This window comes from Triplophysa dalaica, chromosome 13 (genome assembly GCF_015846415.1).
Source record: "Triplophysa dalaica isolate WHDGS20190420 chromosome 13, ASM1584641v1, whole genome shotgun sequence".
Classification (NCBI taxonomy): domain Eukaryota; kingdom Metazoa; phylum Chordata; class Actinopteri; order Cypriniformes; family Nemacheilidae; genus Triplophysa; species Triplophysa dalaica.
In genome coordinates this window covers 10,884,316-10,906,331 of record NC_079554.1, presented here as the reverse complement: position 1 = coordinate 10,906,331, position 22,016 = coordinate 10,884,316, and the positions used below count along the sequence as shown (strand labels likewise).

General features: G+C 37.0%; 1 protein-coding gene across 1 annotated transcript; it reads right to left on the bottom strand.

The window, feature by feature from the left end:
* Positions 1-555: 555 nt before the first annotated feature.
* Positions 556-22,016, bottom strand: kdr (kinase insert domain receptor (a type III receptor tyrosine kinase)). The gene is made up of 30 exons (XM_056764440.1): positions 21,733-22,016; positions 19,987-20,083; positions 19,607-19,821; positions 18,731-18,852; positions 17,614-17,782; positions 16,806-16,942; positions 16,258-16,450; positions 15,872-15,989; positions 15,538-15,710; positions 15,282-15,438; positions 12,988-13,099; positions 12,227-12,335; positions 11,756-12,100; positions 11,396-11,542; positions 10,916-11,047; positions 9,266-9,372; positions 8,646-8,781; positions 8,415-8,519; positions 7,358-7,468; positions 7,157-7,245; positions 6,647-6,809; positions 6,026-6,117; positions 5,790-5,912; positions 5,581-5,692; positions 4,322-4,421; positions 3,892-3,997; positions 3,650-3,792; positions 3,425-3,509; positions 1,539-1,624; positions 556-1,449 (listed from the first exon to the last, which is right to left on the bottom strand). Exons 1-30 carry the CDS (start codon positions 21,794-21,796, stop codon positions 1,233-1,235), a joined length of 4,065 nt encoding a protein of 1,354 aa, XP_056620418.1. The 5' UTR covers positions 21,797-22,016; the 3' UTR covers positions 556-1,232.

Sequence of the window (22,016 nt, the reverse complement as noted above, 5' to 3'; positions counted from 1 at the left end):
TATGTTTGAGAACATAGTTGTTTGATGCAGGAGTGTCAACACGTCATCAAAGCATAAACACAAAAAACCCTGTGAAATTATTCTGATGTGCTTACTTGATTATGAAATGTCGTTAGTTGTCATCATGTTTTTGTTGTTATGATGCTGCCTTGGTAGTGTCATGGTGTGAATCCAACTGACCCAGTTTCTTATCAATAACACAACAATATACGTAAACAATTAAAAGTTAAGCCCAGGATTCAGAGCTCACTTTGATGGCCTTGTGCATGCTGTTGCGGGTGGCAATATTGAGACCACCACACCCAAGGCTGTGTCGGCATTGTTTCCTCGGGTCTCTTGACAACCACAAAAATACACAAAATAGTAATGGACAAAACCCAAAATATAAATTTCAGTTGCAAAAAAGTGTTATCCACAGGGACAAGCATTCATTGTTCTGTTTTCCCAGATGCTGCGTGGTACTGCATTGTCTTACTGTCATTTATAAACACATACAGGAAGAGCTGGGTCTTCAAAGATGCACTCTTTTTTTTCTCACAACCACATACACATGAATTATAATTGGCAAGAGTTTATTAAAAAAACTAATAACAAGAATGTGCTTTACTAAATAATAGTCTTTATGGCAAAATACTGACATTCTTCTTACAAAAAGACCCTCATAACAAACTGTACAATCAAAAGGCCAACCAAGAAACAAAGATGAGAAAACAAAAAGGGAGGAGAAAAATCTGGCAGTTTGTTGCTTGAGAGAGAACAAGTCTTGTCATTCATTGGAAGACAATGCAAAAGATGAAGACAAAAAATGGAAAACATTCACACACTCAATTTTCTGACATTCCAGTTGCTATTTCCTGTTCGGCAGGAAGATGGCGTGACTCTGCTCAGGAAGTGGCGTGGACACACTGAGAGGCCACTTGCTCTGCATCTGAGTAAACATGATTGTATTGCTAAGGCTTTCTCTCTCTCTCTCGAAATCTCCCTGACATTTAGAAGAATAAAACTAAAACATACATCTTATCTGCTCCAAAACAGTCTGTTCCAACACAATATATTACATTTATTTCAAAAATTGAATATAATGAAAGGAAAACGTTTAAATGAGTGAGTGGTTCCCTTACACATACAATTCAAAAGATTAAGCGAGAGTTTGTTGTTGTTGGATGACATAGTGCATGTGGAGTCATTATAACTAATGACAGGAATAACCTAATATGGAACAAAAAATTATATTAAACCGGAGGTGCACTATAACGGACATCTGTCATGAACTTCTCATATCTCTTAGGCAGTGGAGGTTTCTTATGGAAGTCTCTCTTCAGAATCATTTCCTCGTTGGCGTAAATGGGCGCTTCTGCGTCATCTGAATGATAGCCGGACTGATAGCCGCTGGTCTGATTGGATGACTCCGAAGCTAAAGACTCCTTACTCTTGCACCGCAGAAGTGGGCTAAGGATGAGAATACAGACAAACATGTGTTTAAACAGTCTCTAAGCCTGTACTTGGATCAAGATCAATGTGATGTTGCTACAATCCACCTAAAATTGGAGGTTCTTTGCTCATGGCGATCCAAAGCTTTCATCTGTTCACGTGATAAGGCCACTCCACAGTCCATGTGACCATTCTGTATGGAAATCATCACTGTTTTTAGCATTACAATATATACAGAAGACAAAATAACGTATATGTAATTTTCACTAGCTCAGTGGTTCTCAAAATTTTTGGTTGTAAGACCCCTTTGTGTAGAGTGTATCCCTTTGCGCCCCCCCCCCCCCCCCCCCCCCATAAAGACTAATCTGAAACTTAGACTTTTAATTATACCAAAAACTACTTCAGTTAAACAATGCTGGAACATCAGTTTTTGTGTCGGTGGTCTTATTTTTTCTAATGTTTGATTGCGTGAAATGTATGATTAATATCTATAATTCATAAAATTCCAAAAAATCTGTGACTCCCCTGGATCCATCTTGGGGCCCCAAGTTTGACCATTGCTGAAGCTCATAGTACTAAGAGCGGAAAAGTGGTGGGTTCAGTTTTCAGGGAATATGTTTAGTGTTAAAATTTAATGCTGGTTTGGATGAAAGTGCCTGACAAATGCATAAATATAAATGTGGTAGGGTCTAAAATAAGCAGGTAATAACACTGGTTTAAGTTACACCCACTAGTAGTTCTCAAAGGTACAGTTCACCCAAAACTGCAAATTGTTTCGTCATTAACTCATCCTCATTTAATTTTAAACCTGTATGACTTCCTTTCGTCTTTTGAACACCAAAGAAGATATTTTGAAGAATAGGCATAATTTGCGATTTGGACCGGCGGGACATGTACCCACCACTTTTTGGAAGAATTTAAGAAATGCTTGTGGAAAGTCCTCAATATCTAAAACTTGTGGAAAGCTCAGGATGCGTCGCTTTTTTTTCATTGTTCACACTCGTAAGTTATATTTGCGGAAGACAGAGAGCCGCGAGTTCAGACATACTGCCAGTATACAGTAAAAATGCATGCATCATCCTCACTCGCGGCGCATCCAGTGTCCAATCACAAAAATCCTTTAACCAATGAACAAGTAAACAAATTTTAAGTGTAATGCACGACAGCAGCAAAGTGACCTTTCCCCATGATAGCCAACAGACGGACCGCCCACTATATATAATAAATATTTCCAACAAGTTATAATTAATAAAGATGAATAGTTCTGCCGTGAAACTCTAGACGTCTTAAAGTCTAAACCTATACGACATAATAACTACTACACGGTGAAGTGATCTCTCCTTATCCGCAGCCAATGAGCTTGCTGGTCTACGTTTAAATCTCGGTTAGGGATTGTTGCAGCAGTGCAGCACGTTTCAGAACCCTCCTCCTTCCCCAGCTCCACCTGTATAGATCTACTGCAAGTATCACGTAACCTGTGATTCATATGTTATATGTGCAACAGCAACATTCCTTATATGCACACAGCAGTATGTTTTGGATATATTGGCAGCAGCAAGTCTCTGTACTTGCTCCGCCACAGCAGCAGCGTGGCAGATCTATTCCACCAAGACCAAATACATTATATGTCATGCACACTACCATGCTAAACACTCCTAGAGTTGTCATGACAGAAGTATTGTTTTTGTCATCTCCGTCCCCACCACTTTTCAAAACAAAGTTACGCAACTGTTGTTAACCAAACAACATTGACACCTATGGATTTCCATTGTATGGACACAAAACTGCTGAGATATTTCTCAAAATAAGATATGTTTTCTCCATGTTTAAATGAAATGTGGGTGAATAAATATTGACAGAATTTACATTTTGGGATGACTTTAAGGGTCAGCTCAGAAATAGCTTCTTAAGCGTACAACTGCACAGTTATATTCTTAGTCAGTAGTAAAGGCTAATATCAATCTTATCAAGTGTTTTTGTAAAGCTCATTTACCATTACTGCTGTGTGCTCCAAGGGAATATCCACAAATGTTGCCATACTCTTTGGCACACCACAACCATCTATCTGCTGTGGTAACCTGTTAGAATAGAGATGAATGTCTTCAAGCTCGGGTAGACCAATGCGCAAAAGTCAGACAACTGGGTGCTTACAAGGAAATGGTAAATAGAGTTCCAAAAACATCACAAAAACACCACAACAAAGTTAGTGGAAACAAACCCCAAAATAGGAGCATTATCATAGTGGAGTTGTGCCTCTGCGCTGCTTGCGCATATTGTTACTTTAGATTTAGCAATGTGAGGAGGGAACTGTGAACACCCGTCCACCTCTCCGTTTGTTAATGGGATGTAGTCCTTTCCATCCTTAAACACAAGGCAGATATGAATGACATTTTGAGCGTGACAAAAAAACCACTCAAATTAGAGATTTTAAGTCCATACAGTTTTTTTTAAATGTTTAACCTGTTGAGCGCTAACTTGTAGCAGATTTCCCATATGCTCGACTAGCTGAGTAAAAGTTGGCCTCTCTTTAGGTCGATCAAGCCAACAGTCCAGCATGATCTGGTATCTGAAAAGAATATGACATTATTCAGTATTTCTAGAAAATTTAACAGAATTGTACTGTACACTCTACTAGGGTTGTCACAATATGCAATTTTCTCTACATGATTATCATTGCCCAAAGAATTCACAATTTTGATATTATTGATAAATCAAATTAAACAAAGAAACAAATCCCACAACAAACTATAACTGGCTTCTCCTATTCAACTGTGCCAAAACCTGGATACATCACATCTTACTGTTTCTAATACTGTATGCTGATTTTGACAGTTGTGTGAATTAACCCTAATAGAGTGTAGAAATGTTGTTGTTTCTAAATGTTTCTAACATTTCAGGTGTGGCGTAGTCTGGAGCTCTCATTCGGGTTCCTTCCTTTAGCCGTCTGCAGAAGGACTCATCAATACACACACCTGGATACGGAGATGCACCTGCACCAGAGGAGATGAGACAATGCAAGCCGAGCTCAATACATTGAAGTTATATCCTCTTAATACTGTGATGATCTATTGTTATATCTTGATTTTATGTCTTGAAGATTAACACTTAAGAAGCGTAAAGGAGCTGTAAGTGATGTTAGTAGAGCTCTTGCATCACATCACTAAAAATGACTCCCAATATTAAACTTCCTTGACAAGCTTCAGTTAACCTTTATAAGCTTCTGGTTTCCCATAATTGGGCACTTCCTTTGAATACACAGCATGACCTACATGCCAAAAATGTCCAAAAAATCTGTTTATTTTAGGGCTGTCAAACGATTAATCACGCTTAATAGCATACAGAATAGAAGTTTCTGTTTACATAACATTTGTCTGTTTTAAACAATGAATAAACATTTATGTTTATGAAAAATTTAAATAATTTTTTTATATTTATCTATCAATAAATTAAATTTGTATTTTTTAGAATTGAGAAAGTTTTGATATATTTATGGTAAGAAATTTACGAAATATCTTTATGGAACATGATCTTTACTTAATATCCTTAAGATTTTTGGTATAAAAGAAAAATCTATCATTTTTACCCATACAATGTATTTTTGGCTTTTACCAAAAATGTTCCCGTGCTACTTAAGACTGGTTTTGTTATCCAGGGTAACATCCATCCATCCATCCATCCATTTTCTACCGCTTATCCGAACTACCTCGGGTCACGGGGAGCCTGTGCCTATCTCAGGAGTCATCGGGCATCAAGGCAGGATACACCCTGGATGGAGTGCCAACCCATCGCAGGGCACACACACTCACTCATTCACTCACGCACTCACACCCTACGGACAATTTTCCAGAGATGCCAATCAACCTACCATGCATGTCTTTGGACCAGGGGAGGAAACCGGAATACCCGGAGGAAACCCCCGAGGCACGGGGAGAACATGCAAACTCCACACACAAAAGTCGGAAGCGGGAATCGAACCCCAAACCCTGGAGGTGTGAGGCGAACGTGCTAACCACTAAGCCACCGTGCCCCCCAGGATAACATATATTATGTAAACACAAACGCTTATTCTGGATACGATTTATCACAATTAATTGCTAGAACGTCCCTTTTGTTTCTATGTGAATCATGACATAAAAAGGGTTTTATTACCAAGTGAGAAGATCTCCCAAAGGAGCACACCAAATGACCACACATCACTCTGTGTGGTGTACACGCGGTCAAAGATGGTCTCTGGGGCCATCCACTTCAGAGGAAGACGAGCCTGTCGGGATGAGCGAGAGAAAGAGGCAGTGATCAAGTACAAGTTTACAAATAAAATGATTTGAGTAAGTGTTAATGTTTATAAACGCGGCCCTCACATCTCCTTTACGGACGTAGTCAGGGTCTTTATAAACGTCTCTGGCCAGTCCAAAGTCACATATCTTCACCACATTGTTCTCAGAGAGAAGGATGTTTCTGGCTGCCAGGTCACGATGAATACACTGGCAAATATGAAGTAGTATTATGATTTAAGATCTTCAATCAGTAGTAAATCTTCAAAATGATAATGTATTGTAAAACCTTTGTGTTGTGTCCACAAAAAGGTCTATATTACCTTTCTGGAGGCGAGGAACTCCATGCCTTTGGCCACCTGGAAACTATAGCTGATGAGATCCTCCAATGTCAGTTGATCCCAGTCTGAACTCTCTACATAAGCATATTAATTATAAGTTAAAAAAGAAATTTCTTTAATCATTTCAGTGTCCCCTATGACCCCTTTCTCAATTTAAAAGAGATAAAGGTCCACAGTATGAAATTAAGCGGCATCTAGTGGTGAGGTTGCAAACTGCAACCAATGCTCACTTCACACCTCACCCCTCCCTATCCAAGCACTGACACAGGTTGCTGACACAGGTCTAAGATGTCATCACATTTTCGTTTCTTTGAAGAAGGAGACAATCTATTTACGAAATGTGCTCTGTAAAGCAATTTGTGCATTTAGGGCTACTATAGAAACCATATGGCCAATTCCATGCAAGGGGAGCCACGGTGTATGTAGATAGAAATAATTCTCTCTACGGTAATAAAAACATAACACTTCATAAGGTCTTTATATACCTCTGAAGACAAAGTTATGAATATTATATTGCACTTCTGTCAATAAATCCTACAAAAAAAATTACACATAGCACCTTTAACCAACTAAAAGTACAGATTAACATGACGTCCATTGTACCTTGCTCATGCTGTTCATGGTTCATGGAGGTCTTTTCACTCAGTCTGGTACACACCGCAGTGCCAGTGCAGATGTCCAGGCGAGTACTGGTTCCCAGACCCAGATCCCCCTCACGCAAATCCTCTTCCTGCAGCACCTCCCTCTGGCACTGCTGTGCTGTGCGCTTTTGAGACACAGGTGGATCAGTTTCCATTGTTGTCAGGTTAAGTTAGCATGGTCGTCAGGGTCAAACAGTACCAACGCGTCAGAAATGTGACTGTCACAGAAATACTAATGCAGTCCCGGGTACACTTCATTGTGTGCGAGAACAACAGTTTTAACCTTGAACAACACAGAGGCCTGACGGATCTTTGGCTGTTGCTCAAGGTCTCACACGAGGCTTTTGTATAAGAATTGAGCACATCAAAGGATTACAGAGTATTGTTAATGTTATGGCCTTATGGGTCAGAAATTAACAAGGGATTGTGGCAAAAAATGTCCAGATACTCAAATGTGCTATGGGCTTATTACCTTATATGGGCTGTAATCTCCCCGCTTGCTTTTCAAATAGCTGGAGAGGTTACCGTTTTTACAATACTCTACAATCACCATCAAGGGTCCTGAAAATTGAGCAAGAGAGTGTCATAAACAGTTACACACGTACATCCTATTGAAGACAACATGTCTACTAAAACGAAATGAAGATTTTATAGAAGAAAATAAGGAACTCACCTGGTTTGGTGCAGGCTCCTAGAAGGTTGACCACATTGAGATGATGCCCAATATGGATGAGGATCTTCAGCTCAGACATCAGAGCATGGTACTCACTGGCAGTGGCTCCCTCTGTTGGAGTTTGGGAATATTGCAGCCAGATGTGTTTAAAAGCGAAGTATACATAGACATTTATGCATATGGTAGATGCTTATATCCCAAGCTACTTCGATTGCATTATACTATACATGTTTTTCTAAGTATATGCAATCCCCCAGAAAGTAATGGATTCGGTTGAATAGCGGTCAGCTGTGTACATTGAAGAATACCAATCAATTACCAAGCAATACTTTATGCTGGTCAGTCTGGGTGTTTATGATTATCAATTAAAGAAAAAATCCCTTAACATGGTCAGGTCAAAGCAAAGGTTCCCAAATTTGTTTCTATTTTACGGGTAGTCCACTGTATGAAGATTTTTTTGCAAAATTTGTCATTTTATTTTACTCTCCTCAGTTACATAGATGAACTATAGTGTCCTGCAACCGTAAAAAAATATAAAAGATTATATCTGGTGTCTGAATATTTGTTAGTTTGGCTGTATTTCCTATTTATACTCTAATTTCTATCACCTATATTTTGCCAAATCAAGTATTTTACTATATCAACAGGTGAACTCTCTAATCAAATAAGCAAATTTGAGACGTTGACAGCATAAGGTCTATAAGATCAAATTTGAGACAATAAAAGACAATAAAAATTTTAGTACAGTAAAATCGCAAGTTTTCCCTGTAATTTTACACCAAATTTGAAACTGTCTGATACTATATTTCTGTAATTTAAAATTTTCTACCGCATTTCAAAAATATGTAAAAATTCTGTAAAATAATACTGTGTAATTCCGTAAAATTACAGTTTTATAGAGTGTACAATATACATTAAAGGGGACTTCTGCAATATTTTCAAAATGCTTTGTTTAAGTAATAACGAATGAATTACAGGAAAATACTAAATGCATTTTAATTTGGGCCCTACTGTAAACCACATACAGTTTTAAGATAAGCGAAAAGAAGCTTCATACCCTTGAGCATCTTCACTGCTACTGTAGTACAGGTGGTGACTTTCTCAATACCATATGCAGCCGCCTCTACAACTTGACCAAATGCTCCTTTTCCCAGCTGCTCCCCTAAAAAACAATGTACCACATTTGTGAATATTAACATGCATGGTAACATTGGAGTGTCTGGATGTTTTTTTATCGTTTTAATGCTGTTTTAAACATGTGTGGTGCATCTACCAGGCCCAGTCTCACCAAGTTTGAGTCTGTCGCGAGGAAACTCCCACTTGCTGGCATCATAGGTCAGTCTCTCACAGTGCTCGTCGATCGGCATGTCATCCGAGTCGAGGATGATTGACAGATAGCCGGTTTTCAAGTCTCCATCATTAGGCTGTGAAGGAGGAGAGTTTAAATAGTAGTTTTATTCCTGATTTATGTCAGTGAAAGTGTTATTTTTTTTTAATCTATTTCAGTTAAGACAAGACCTTTTTAAAATAAAATGGAAACATTTGTATGCATTTTGGAAAAACTTTTTTTGCCTTTTTTCCATTCCGGTCTAAGTGGGCGGTTCTTGACTTCACCCTTGCCTGCAAGTCAAGTGTCTGCCCACATGAGACTGGAGTCTCCCTCATTATAAAACCCCCATTAATGATAACTGGAAGCTGGTAAAGAGAATTAAGGCTGGGGTACCACAGGGACAGAATGGGGCTCGAGACTGGTGGTCTACGTGACACACCAGAGCAGAATGTGGGCTGAGCACACAATAGGGATGGCCTGGACAGTCACTTCCAATCAGTCAGAGAAGAGCAGAGTTTGACTGTGAGCGTACAGAAGAAGAGAGAGGAAACAAGAAGAAGGATGGAGTGGAGCGTTACCCGTTTCCTGTTACGAATGACAAAGACGATGAGGAGCCAGAGGAACATGGCGATGACCACAGCACCGATGGGCATGATCAATTCCACATTCATCTTTTCTTCAGCACCTGTTGGATTGAATCACATTATCAGATGACTTGAACACTTGCTGTATATAAGACAGAAAGAAAACAAAATATTATCATTGGAGGACATGATTAGTTAAAATATTGTACATATCGTTTATTAAGAGGTTTATGATGGAATCAGATAAATATTTATTTTGGACTGTGTATTGCAGGCAAAAAAATACATCAATTCAGAGGAACAACCTACCAGGAAATATTTGTATTTGGGCGTTTATGGCTACACTTAAAGGAATGTGAATTGTGTTCTGACCTGATATTTAATCCAACCAAAATAAGCCTGAACAGTGGACACGAAGCCAAAATCAACCTGCAGGTTCGTATGAAAAGGTAAAAAGTGCAATGTTCTCTTATCTATACAAGCATACTGCTGGTCAAAGGAGATATGAAGGACACAGTTCATTTCTCTCTCATTCCCTCCCGCTGTTTCACTCTTTCTCGGCGTGGGGAATAGACTCCTTGTTAGCGGGCCTTATTGAATACGGCTGAAACAGTGATGTTGAGAGATGAATCACGTACTCACTGTTTTTGGCTGCTATTTATGTGTCTCACTGTTTTGTGATGTGAGAGAGTGAAAGAATGCCAAGATGCAAGTCTCTCGACCAGTATTAAAGAGGGCGGGTTATTTTACTCTTCTTTTGTGCTCTGGGATTTTGCTTTGTTTTCTTTTTAGCACTTCGTAAAAGGATGTGTGCTAACAGAGCCCTTTTCCTGACTGACTAAATAGAGCTATTTTTAACACGGAGCCTTGATTAAAACACAATCTCTACACATATCAGGATACGAGTCAGTGGGAGAACAAGCTTGACATGAAATGTGATGTCTCTTCTAAAACCATGTCTTTAAAGCTGTGTCCACTCTGGTATGTTGAGGGTTATGATTTATCACTTCCAACAAAGGTAACAGAAAGTGAATGAAAAATCAGTGTTAGAGACATTAAAATATTTTAAAGAAAATTTTGGTCAATGCGACGGTTTTGGGATGAGAAAATTAGACATTTTTAGTAGCCATATTTTTCACAAGTCATTACCTGTCTTATATAATACAAAATGCATGCATGTACTTTTTTCTATATCGGTATTTTTGTATACATTTCTCTAAAGCTGTTGTGCAACAATGCACATTGTTTAAAAGCGCTACACAATTTATTTTTAAAGTGTTAAAAAAGGACACCTTTGCAACTAAAGAGTGCATATTGGTACATCAGAGGTACATATTGGAAATGTATACATATCTTAACCTAAATGGTACATATTGGGGCTTTTTTTAAAAGGTATCTTCCCAGTGACACTTTGTGATGATTACTATTTTCTGACAGTATACAAAAAATCAAATTGATCAAATCAAATTATTCTAGGTACACAGTCCCTTTAAGTGATTTTGTTGGGTTTAGTAAATGATAACATGTTTTGATTTTGGGTTGAACTTTCACTGAATTAACTTAGATATTAAGGCAGTTTTAACCGCACTAAACAAACCAAAACAATGAGTTTTATTTGTTAGTCTAATTTGTTAATAGACTCACCATCCACAGTGATACGGGCCTCTTTAGATTCACAGCCTTGCTGGTTACACGCTGTACATACGTACAGACCGCTGTCTTCTTTTTTCACACGTTGGACGGTCAAGACACGGTTTGAATGTTTTAGAATCACACCTGACAATAAAGAAAACGCCGACATAAATGTTACCAATGTTACAAAAAATGTTAAAGTAAAATTTTCACAAGCTGTAAAAGCAGCCATAGGGACATCACTGATTTAGTTTCATTTTATAGATTATTCTAAACAAAGCTGAAAAGCAAAATAATTAAATGATTTCACAGATCAAAATAAAACAGAGAACTTGCAAAATATGATTAGTTGTTTTTCGCCTTTATAGCTTCATATTTTTGGGATAGTGGGTAGACAGGAATTTACAGAACACTAAAGTAAACTGGACAACTGGCACTAATCTTTAAATACATTTTTATCATCATTTTTTGCAATTTCAAAAAATAACTCACCTGATCCTTCTATGACAGTGCGGTTGTCCTTCGTCCACAAAACACTGGGGGTCGGTGTTCCAGACACGTCACACACTAAAGTGGTGGAGTCACTCACATTCACTCTCTGGTCAGTCAGATTGGTCACAATTCTGGACATCTCAAGAGCTGTGGAGAGAACAATACAGAACCGAATGACCATAAGACTCAAGTAGGACTTGAGGGTTGAATTCACTAAGGATTAAAACCCAATGACGGGGCTGTTTTATTGGCACAAATGATCTGCTTTATTTCAGTGACCGATTTTTATGCATCCTCAAAGTTATAGGTTGTTATAGGTTGTGAAGGAGGCAGAAGGTACTGTAAATATCCAAAACACACCTCTTAGTCTGAGGTTGTGAAGTAAACAGGTTCTTTCACTGGTCCCCACGTTCTCCACCTGGCAAGTGTAGAGACCCTGGTCCATTATGGTGGTGTTTGGTATAGGCAGGTCCAGTGTTGTATTGCTGCCCTGCAGGCCTGGAATGGTAACGTTGGGCTGGGGGAATGGTGACAGAGTAAGGGTGTCACAAGGCACGGCCGCTTGAAGAGCATCAGGGTTGGCTACGTTTAATACCCGATACCAGTGCAAGTTAGCATAGAGCAGTCGATCGGCTACGCAGCGCATCACTACGTCTTCTCCCTCGATAGGGACGTTAGAAGGGAGCACACTTAGACTTAGGAACCCTGTGAGCAAGAAAAACAGGATGTTGACTCTAAAAAGCTATGTTTGGTAGTATGTAATTCAGATAAACTAATGCTAAATTTGCATCGGAAAATAAAACGGATTGGAGATTTGACTCATGCACTTACGGGTTACTTGGAACACAATGACTCTCTCATCAGTTCCCATCTTGTTGGTGGCAATGCACTTGTAGAGAGCGTGGTCAACTGCCTTCTGGATCTTCAGTGTGCTGATAGTCTGTGGAAAAATATACTAGTACATTAAAAATAGAATCAGAGGGCAGAGGATGATTTTAAAAGTACACTTTCATCATAAATATAAGGGGGCTTAAAGGTATAGATGGTTTCATTGGATGCACGCACCTGGCCATGAACTTCCAGTCTGTGTTTGTTTATCGGTCTGGCTTGAGGCCAGAATAATTTTTTTACAATATATATTTTACAATTTTAGTATGAAAATTGTACTAAAATGTTTTGCTTTCCTTTAAAGGCAGAGCTCACCCCCAAAAACATTCTGTCAATTGATTTACCCTCATGTCATTCAAAACCTGTATGTGACATAAAATATGATAAATGAATCCATTTATCTTTCCATACAATGGAAGTCAATTAGGGCTAGTGTCATTTGGATTTTGACGTTCTTCAAAATATCTTATTTTTTGTTCCGCAAAAGTCTAACAGGTATGGACGAAATCAGGGTGAGTGAGGGGTAACATACAGTATCAGCATTCTAAACTTATTTGATTAGTAACTAAGAACTCTTAAATACTCTCTTTAATGCTTTGTTCGACCCATATGTGTGTATAATTAGAAAAGTACAATTAGAATAGTTTGTGTGTTTGAGAAGAACACATTACAGGCAATGTACACTTTGCTAGACATGGGGATACCTTGAGAGATCGATCAGTAACTGATGTGGGGCTGCTGATGGAATTCTTCCCTGTGCTGTTTAATATCTCCCTCCATCTGTCACACTTCACCACATTCTGCTCTGCCTTAGGTCTGTTGATATAAAAAATAGATATTATATAACATATCACATTTTATAGACATTGAACTGACAAAGAACAATCTGATTTTATAGCGGAGTCAAACTTTAAATATGTATATTAACTAAACGAAACTAATAATAATATAGCAGCTTAACTGACTTTTTTATTTCATTTAAGGACATTTCATAGTTTTACAGATGAAGGAAATCATTTTTTTTATTCCCTGACTGTGGGAACCCTGAGCCAGAGTGTTAAAGAAACCAAAAACGTAAACTCTGTCATCATTAACTCAACCTCACGTTCAGTAAGAAGATGAACACAAAGAAAGATATTTGGAAGAATGCTTGTAACTAAACCACTCTAGGCAACCATTGACTACCATAGTAGGAACAATTATTTGTTCTGTTGAATACAAAAGAGGACATTTTGAAAAATTGAGGAAAGCAAACAGTTTGACTACCATTGTAATTTTCCTACTATGATAGTCAATGGTGGCCAAGAACTGTTTGGTTATGAGCATTCTTCCAAATATCTTCAGATACTGTGTTCATCAGAACAAAGAAATGTATACAGATTTGGAACAACCACTTCAGCTATTAATAAACAGACAGCAGGGTTATATGTGGGCTAGACACCAGTTCCTCATATAGGTCAGACCATGTGAGATGAGACAAAGAAAGAAAGGATAAACAATAGATGGAAAAGCACAAATACAAAAATAGGACCCATAAAAATTGAAAAGAAAGCTAAGAAGTTTGTCCAGGGTAAACAGTTGCAACATGTACTAACAGACATTGTTTTTTGTCTCATTTGATCAAGGACAGAGGATTTGAATTCGTCTAGATTTAGAACAACAGGAAGTTGTGATGAGGGTTACGGAACTAGGGTGCAGTCTGCAGATAAAGTTTGCATGATGCCTGACCCTGAACGCTCATTACACCATCACAACATCCGTGGAAGAGGTGTTCTGTGAATACAGTCTGACAATCAAAGTTACAAGTCAACCAGAACTCACTGGTGCTGGATTCTTAGCATAATGGCATAAAACAAACAAGCTATTGTGAGTGGCCCAATAACAAAAGATATTTCAGGATGAATGCCCAATTAGAACACAGCATTCTAATGAACTGCACTCTGAGATGCATTTGCACACCAGAAAATATGTGAAGTGAAATGTGATAAGAAATAAATGAAATGCAAAATCCAAGCACACAAATACACAACAGAAAAGAGAAAAACATAGCCTGTAAACATTCTTATTCTGTGCAATAAACAAACAAAACAGGACGTAAGCAATAACTCAAATATACTCTCAGCAACAATGTGCTTGAACACATTGAAAGTACAACACAATTAACGGCATTTTTGCATTCAGAATAAAAATATTTTTTTACATAAATATGTCTGTGTACTGTGCATATATTTTAGTATTTATAAAAACATACACATATAAAATATACAAATTAATAAACATTTATATATAATTAAAAGTATTGGTAAATATAAATTCATACATACATTCATATGTATACATGTACTGCACGTCATATATATATATATATATATTTATAAAATATAAAATTAATATGTACAGCACACAGACAAATATCAAACACAAACGTTTTTCTGGATGTGATTAATTGTTTGACAGCTCCAAGTCATTTGCAACTTTCTGGTAAGTGAACAATAATTTTATGATATTTAGACAAAGGTTTCTAAATAGTTTGGTTACGGTTTCCTTATATAGCAAGCTGTGGGGCCAGAGGGGAATCCTGTTTTTGCTGTGATATGAAGAGGTCCAGCACGTTCATAATGAAATATGGCTCGTAACCACCAAACATTTTACACATTCATTTACTGTATTATTAAAATATTCATAAAATAATACCGTTAACTAGAAAAAACAACTTAATAGTTGGAATATCCCTATACTATGCCATTATTTTACAATTTTGAATGACTGAAAAAGAATGCATTACTAAATAGTTCTGTCTCAGAGCATCACATGAAGTACAGGATGATAAGTATTAATATATGCTGATTAATCTGTCCGTGTATCAACTGAAAAAAGGGTGTCAATATGAATGTTTTAGATAATATGTTGGTAATGTAACAAGACGTGGAACAAAAGTCTGAAACTTAAAGCCAAACAAGAGTATTAGCTCCATCAAACCATATGGCATATGACTTACTGAAATCTGATTTGACAGTCCTCTCTGGGCATCCACTGCCATCTTATTGTCACAGGGCTGGATCCTCCGCTGGCAGTACACCTAAGCGTAGGGCTACTTCCATGCATATGAACATCTCGATCCATAGGCACTTCCTTTTCCAAAATCCTAGGATGGTCTGTAAAAATGAAGACACAATAACTGTCTCAGAACAGTTGAAGACAAGGCGATAAAAAATGTATAGAGGACAAGAAATTTGAGAAGAAAAGTACCCTACCATTAACCAAAAGCTGAAATGTTCTCCTTTGCTCCTCGCTGGTGATTTTATTTGTCATGACGACAGTGTAATTTCCAGTATCCTTTTCTGTAACACCATATATAGTGAGAGATCCTCGGGCAGGTTTCATTCTGTACTCATCCTTCCATGATATTGGTTGGTCGTTCTTATACCTGAATTAAAAAAAGTGTAAAACAAGTACAGTCTTACTTGCCTGTACAGTCCTAATCCATTCTTTAGAATGATGAAACCTTTGAACACCTTGTGATAATGTTTAAATGTTTATAAATAGATTGGCTTATTGTATACTAGGCACCCAAAATGCTTTACTTACCACTTGACAGAGGGCTCTGGATAAGCGTAGTATTTAACAAGGATTTTTGCCTCTGGCTGGCCAACAGTTGCTTCCACAGTCTGAAACATCTGATCATTCAGTGCAATAAAAGGTTTCTCTGAAAATATAAATAAAAAAATTGTTGAAATGTCATTGCCCTTACAGATGAAAAAAGAATTTGAGTTGAAAAAGAGTCATGCCGTATTTGCTCATATTACTTATCACTGTTAAGTCTTTTAGGTGACCATATTCTTTATTGGCGAACAATTTGCTATAAAAATAAAATGTGTCTTAATGTGTTAACAGACCGTCATATAAGTTAGTTTGATTGAGATCTTGAGTAAAACAATTCTCTTGCTCATAAACCAGAGGGATATTGGACATACCGTAGACGATGAGGGAGGCACTTGCAATCTTTTGCATCTGCATGCTGGAGGCTGTGCATACATACTCTCCTGTGTCATTTATGGTCACGTTCTCCACAATGAGGGTACTGGACAGCTCTAAAGAGTTCCAGAGTTTCTTCTTGTTGGATTTAGTTATGTATCGTGACTGGGCTGTTGAGCTGTTGACGCTTCTCTATAAAGGGAATGGGGTTTGAAATCCGTTATAAATTTATTTTTGCATTAAATATTATTAGTAGTAAAGTCTACTATTAATTGTCTTTTGAGGTGGAATTTGTGATTTATGGAAATGGCTTATTATTTTTTATCAAAATATTTATTAGTATAATGTTGGTATAATACACCTGCTTTAAATATTAAGGTGAATGGACATGTTGGGAGATATAACATCCCTCCATTGGTGTAGACACACCCCTGTTTTTGATCATCGTGAACATATACAGCAAACTGAGATGAGATAATGCCACGCATGCTGCCGTTAAAAGTTGAACTTGTATCAAAGCTGGAGTTCAGTGTTTTTAGTTACTGACCTTCTCGTCAGGGAAGGTCCACTGAAAGGTGATTCCCACATTAAGCTCAGTGTGAGCGGAGCAGTTCAGCACTAGCCTCTCCCCTACCGTCAGCCTCTCCTGAGCCGGGCTCAGGGTGAGGTCATAGATCTTGTATCCTGCGGAAGAGGGAAAGGGGTGTAAGGGACGTGCCGGGTGGAGCATTGTTCTCTTGAGACCAGGGCAGCTGATCTCACATAGACTCAACAACATGACTTTGAAGCATGCGATGCTGTCTAATCGAAAACACAAGAATCTTTTGATTGTTCAAAAGAGTAAAAATAAATAGAAATAAGTGAAATAAATAGGCAAAAAGATTTTACGAAATTTAAATATATTGTCAAAAAATCTTTACATGTGTTAAAGGCATGGTCAGTGATGGAGGGTTTAAGCACTTTTTTCAAAAAATGAATATAGTATTCAATCATATATCCTAATTGACAATTTGCCAATAACTTTAAGTATTTAATATGCCTGCAAGGTCCATATTCTTTCCTGGACGTGTGTAAGTGCTTCTTTAAAAAGCTGTAATATTATGGAAAAAAAATTGATAATGGCATGCCAGTTGAGTTATCACATCAATGATGTAACTGGCTGTAGATTGTGACTGGCAACATTAGATGAACATTCTGTTCTCTAACTTTTTTTCTTGCTCATGAAACTGGAATATGGAAAAATGGAATATTGAAAATAACATTACATAATATAACAAAAATATTAGAAATCGTATATAATATAAAACATTCAATGTAATCCATAAATGTTTGCACATATAAAGGTTCTGCCTTACCTACAACAGCCATAATGTAAGGTGAGGACTGATAGGTCTCGTTTTGAATAATGGTTTCGCAGTAGACCACGCCAGCATAGCTGACCATATGACTTTGGATAATGAACCCTTTCTTGCTATCCCAGAGCACCTCTTTCCCATCAGGGACTAGTTCTTTTACTGGATACTTCTGTTCGGGGAAAATAATATAGATATATACTTCACATCATACTATAGAACCACAATGCATTTCAAAGTTAATCTGAGTAGACACAACATGTCTACACTCAAAAAATATTTGTAAAGGTTGCTTATTTTGCATAAGCAATATAGTTTGATCTAACACATTTGTATTGGTTTCTTCTTCAAACACAATTAAGATGTTTAATACTGACATAAATAGGTGACTTTTTAACATACTTTAATCCATTTGGACAACATAATTCATTTTCATTGACTATCTGAAACTAGACAAAGGGATTGAGTTCCTGTATGCTTTCCCTCATTACAGGATTTAGACAGTAAATGTTAAAATAAAGTGTTACATTGTGTTTGTAGTAAATCAGGATGAGAGATAATGACACTTTACAATGTTTCTTGTTTTGTGATGTTAAAATTGACAAGATATTCTGTTGTGTGCAAATTTGTGTAGATTACCAGCGGTGAATAGTGGTGAAGGAAAAACACATCATCCCTCTTCTTGCATGTACTGTGTACAGCTTTACTTAGTCAATAAATATGTGCACATGCTCATGCAGTAAAGTCTGAGACTTTCTATAGCACCATACAATACACATGCTAAAAATAAAGTTGTTTGTTTTTGCAAAAGTGACTCACTGAAGAATTTAAAGTAAGTTGACTTAACACAAATGAATTACTTCAGCTAAAATTAAACAAAATAAGTTAAATTAATTTAATTCTTACTTATCCGTACTTAGTTTAAGTTCAGATAAATCAATTCAATTACTTGGAAATGGATGTCAAAATTACATTAAAATTAATCCAACAAGTTTGTGTAATGTAAGGAACACATTCAAATTGACTTAGTGTGCTAAAGGCAGTAAGGGAGTGATCAAGTATACTTTTCTGTGTGCATCCATCTGTGTATCTGAGGTATGGTATGTGTAAGCATACTAACCGTGTAAAGTGTGATGTTTAAGTCCTCCACAGATACCACACAAGGGATGACCACTCGTTCTCCTTCTCGAATAAACACTACATCATAACCTTGAGCCATTCGGACAAACGGCATGCGATAATCTATAACCAGAAACGTACACAATTAATAAAACGCAGAAAAGATGAGGTAGTAAAAATCAAATCAAAATCAAAAGAGCTTTATTGCCAAGTATGTTTGCACATACAAATAATTTGTTTTGGTGACAGGAGCATCCAGTACACAGAAACAACTACAACAGTACACAGACCATGTGATATACTGCATAATATAATATTTCTTCTCTCAGCTATAGACAAGTATTGGACTGTATTGATGAAATTATAGCAGTGTTGTTTACGAAAGTGCTATACATAATCTTTTAAATGCTGAAATTAAATTGAAGAGACACACATATAAAAAATAAAACAGAAATACGAAACTAAATATACATTTTAAAATTATAATCACTCTGTAAGACATGCAATTTCAGATGGTTAAAAACATTTGATTAAGTGCAAGTTCATGCAACTACACGTACACTGACTAAGCCTTAAACAATCAACTCAAAACAACCAAGAAATTTCCTCCATTTTGTCTGTCTGGACAGGGTAGGAATGTACAAGTTATGTAAAATGTTATGGTTAAAACAGGAAGCAAAATACAGAGGGTGACACCAAAATGAGGTTACGAAGAATGAGGAGGTGAGGAGGTTATCCTGAAGGATAACAAAAAATAAAAACTTACAATAAAAAAAATTGGTAGCATTTTTATGCTTTGCATTTATACACTTTACGTTTTACCATTAATAATATTTATTGATGGTTACTATTACACGTGTGATATTACTGTACCAACCTTGAACAAAGACATAAACCTCCACAGAAGTCTTCCCATCCTCAATGGGCAGGTTTTTATAAAAGCAGCGATACTCTCCCGTCTCATTGGCTACTGCCTTTAAGAGGGTTAAAGTGCTACAGAATAGTCCATCACCACTACAATCTGATACGGTGAGCCGGGTTTCAGAAGGGGTTCGGTTGTGAGGTGTAGCCCACTCCAGGATCTGGCGCCCCCTGTGTGTCGGGCAGATAATAATTTTTCATATTGTTTACATGCATTGTTATTTTTACAGTATCGGTTGTCCTCTTCCAACCTAGTAATGTAAAAGCTTAAGCTGAAAGAAAGGAGTTGATTTTATATCAAGACAGAACTGAAATTTGACAGGGACAGAGGTTTACCTGCAGGTGATCTGAAGTGTATCTGAGGCATTGATTTTGAGAGTCTTTTCAGTCATGTTTAGAGTTGGAGGATCAGACACAAACCTGAGCTCTATCGCTGAAAGAAAACACACAAGATGCTCTTAAACAGCATGTACAATTACCCATGATCACAAGGGTAAGGGTATAATAATCATTTCAAGAAATGTCAGTTGTTTTTCAACAGACATCATTTTATGATTCAAACACAGATCGCGTCACAGAGATTTGGAGCTTTAAATTCTAACTCAATTATGGATTGTAATTAGGATTTCCTTTTAAAAAATATTTTACGGGAATTTACAGAACTGCCAAATATTTTGAAATAGGGTAAAAAATGTAACATTAAGAATAAATTTAAACAAATTTAAAACAAAACCTAATTTCAAACTGCAAATTTAATCTGAATATTTTACTCTTTTTTTTAGAGTGTGATATAAGTCATTTACCTGCTTTCACCTACTGCTAATTTTATGCTAGATGAAGAATATCAATACTTTAAATAGTTTGGCACTTTGGCTGTTTATCTTGTTACATTATATTAAAACAACTTAAACTTGTTTGAAAATAGAAAAATAAGATCCATGCAACACAGACAGAAAAGAACAACCTTAAAAAGCTCTGAATGTTCACTGTTATTTCTAATTCAGACAACATGTCCCAATTTTGTACACTATCTTGAAATTATGAGGCATAATTTGTTCCATGCATACACTGTATATATTTAAACCATAGTGACAGCATAGTACATATGAAATATGTACATCAACTGTGATTAAGACATTTTCAAAGTACAAGCAGTTAGCCCAACCTCCAGGTTTGTCAACCAACGCAATTCAGGTTTGAAAAAGGTGAAATCCTGTCTACAACCTGGCCTGGTTGTATGGAAAGGGATGTATATAGTGTATTATGCAGCACAGTACATTGTGGCACAAAGAAGCATGGCACTGAATAATTTTCCACTGGATCTGCACAGCACAGCGGACTGAATGTGTCAAAACAGGAAGCCGGGGCAGATTGGCTGGGGTCGGGCTAAATGGCCCAGCGGCCCGCGTTCCATAGCCTGGTCCATAGGAACCAGCACACTATTTTATGCACACACAATCAATGATAAAACACATGCACTCCGTAGAGACTGACATATTTAAAAAAATATATTATTTTTGAATTGCTTGGTACTGAAATAACAATGGTAGTGAAGGTCTGATTGTATCTTTTGAATACAAAGAAAGAAATAGTGCAACAGAAATAATTCTTACAAGACAAAAAAACAAGTTTAAGTTGTATTAAATCAATTTAACCAGTGTTGGAATTGATTGGGACATGGGAAAAACTATGTTGCTTATTGTTTCTTACCTGTAGTCTATTTAGGCACATAGCTTTGAAATGACTGGAAACTTTTATTTCGATAGTATATTGAACGTTATTAATAAACAAAATATAGTGGTCATAATAAAGTATGATAATAATAAGATACCCAATAACTTTCTACTCATACAATATAACAGCAAAATTTGCAAAAAACTAAAGGATTATGGCTGTTTCATCCAGTAATTACTTCAAAGAATTGGATTTTAATCGACACTTTATATTGGACATCATAAAGACAAGTCTCGAGACTGATCAGCAACAGGGACCAATTGACAAAGTCTGATACAATTAGAACTTTTAATGAGTTTCCTTTATAATTTTAATGTGAACATATTCAACGAAAAGTTTTGGTCCTACCTATAACCACGTTGATGGTGAGAAAAAAGTCGACGAGAGAAAGAACGTGAGATGTCTTTGCCATCGCCCGACAGTAACGCTAAAGCCTCCCGGCATCCAAACTTAAGAAGTTTAGAGAAAAAGATAACCCTTAGCTCCTCATCACGATCGCACAGCACAGATGTGCTCTTTCAGATATGTTTCGATGGTCCTTAAATCGTAGAAATGAATAAAAGCAAATATGTGAGAGAGGCAGATCAATTCTGACAGTAACTGTTGCGCGCTCACTGATGGACTCGCGCTGG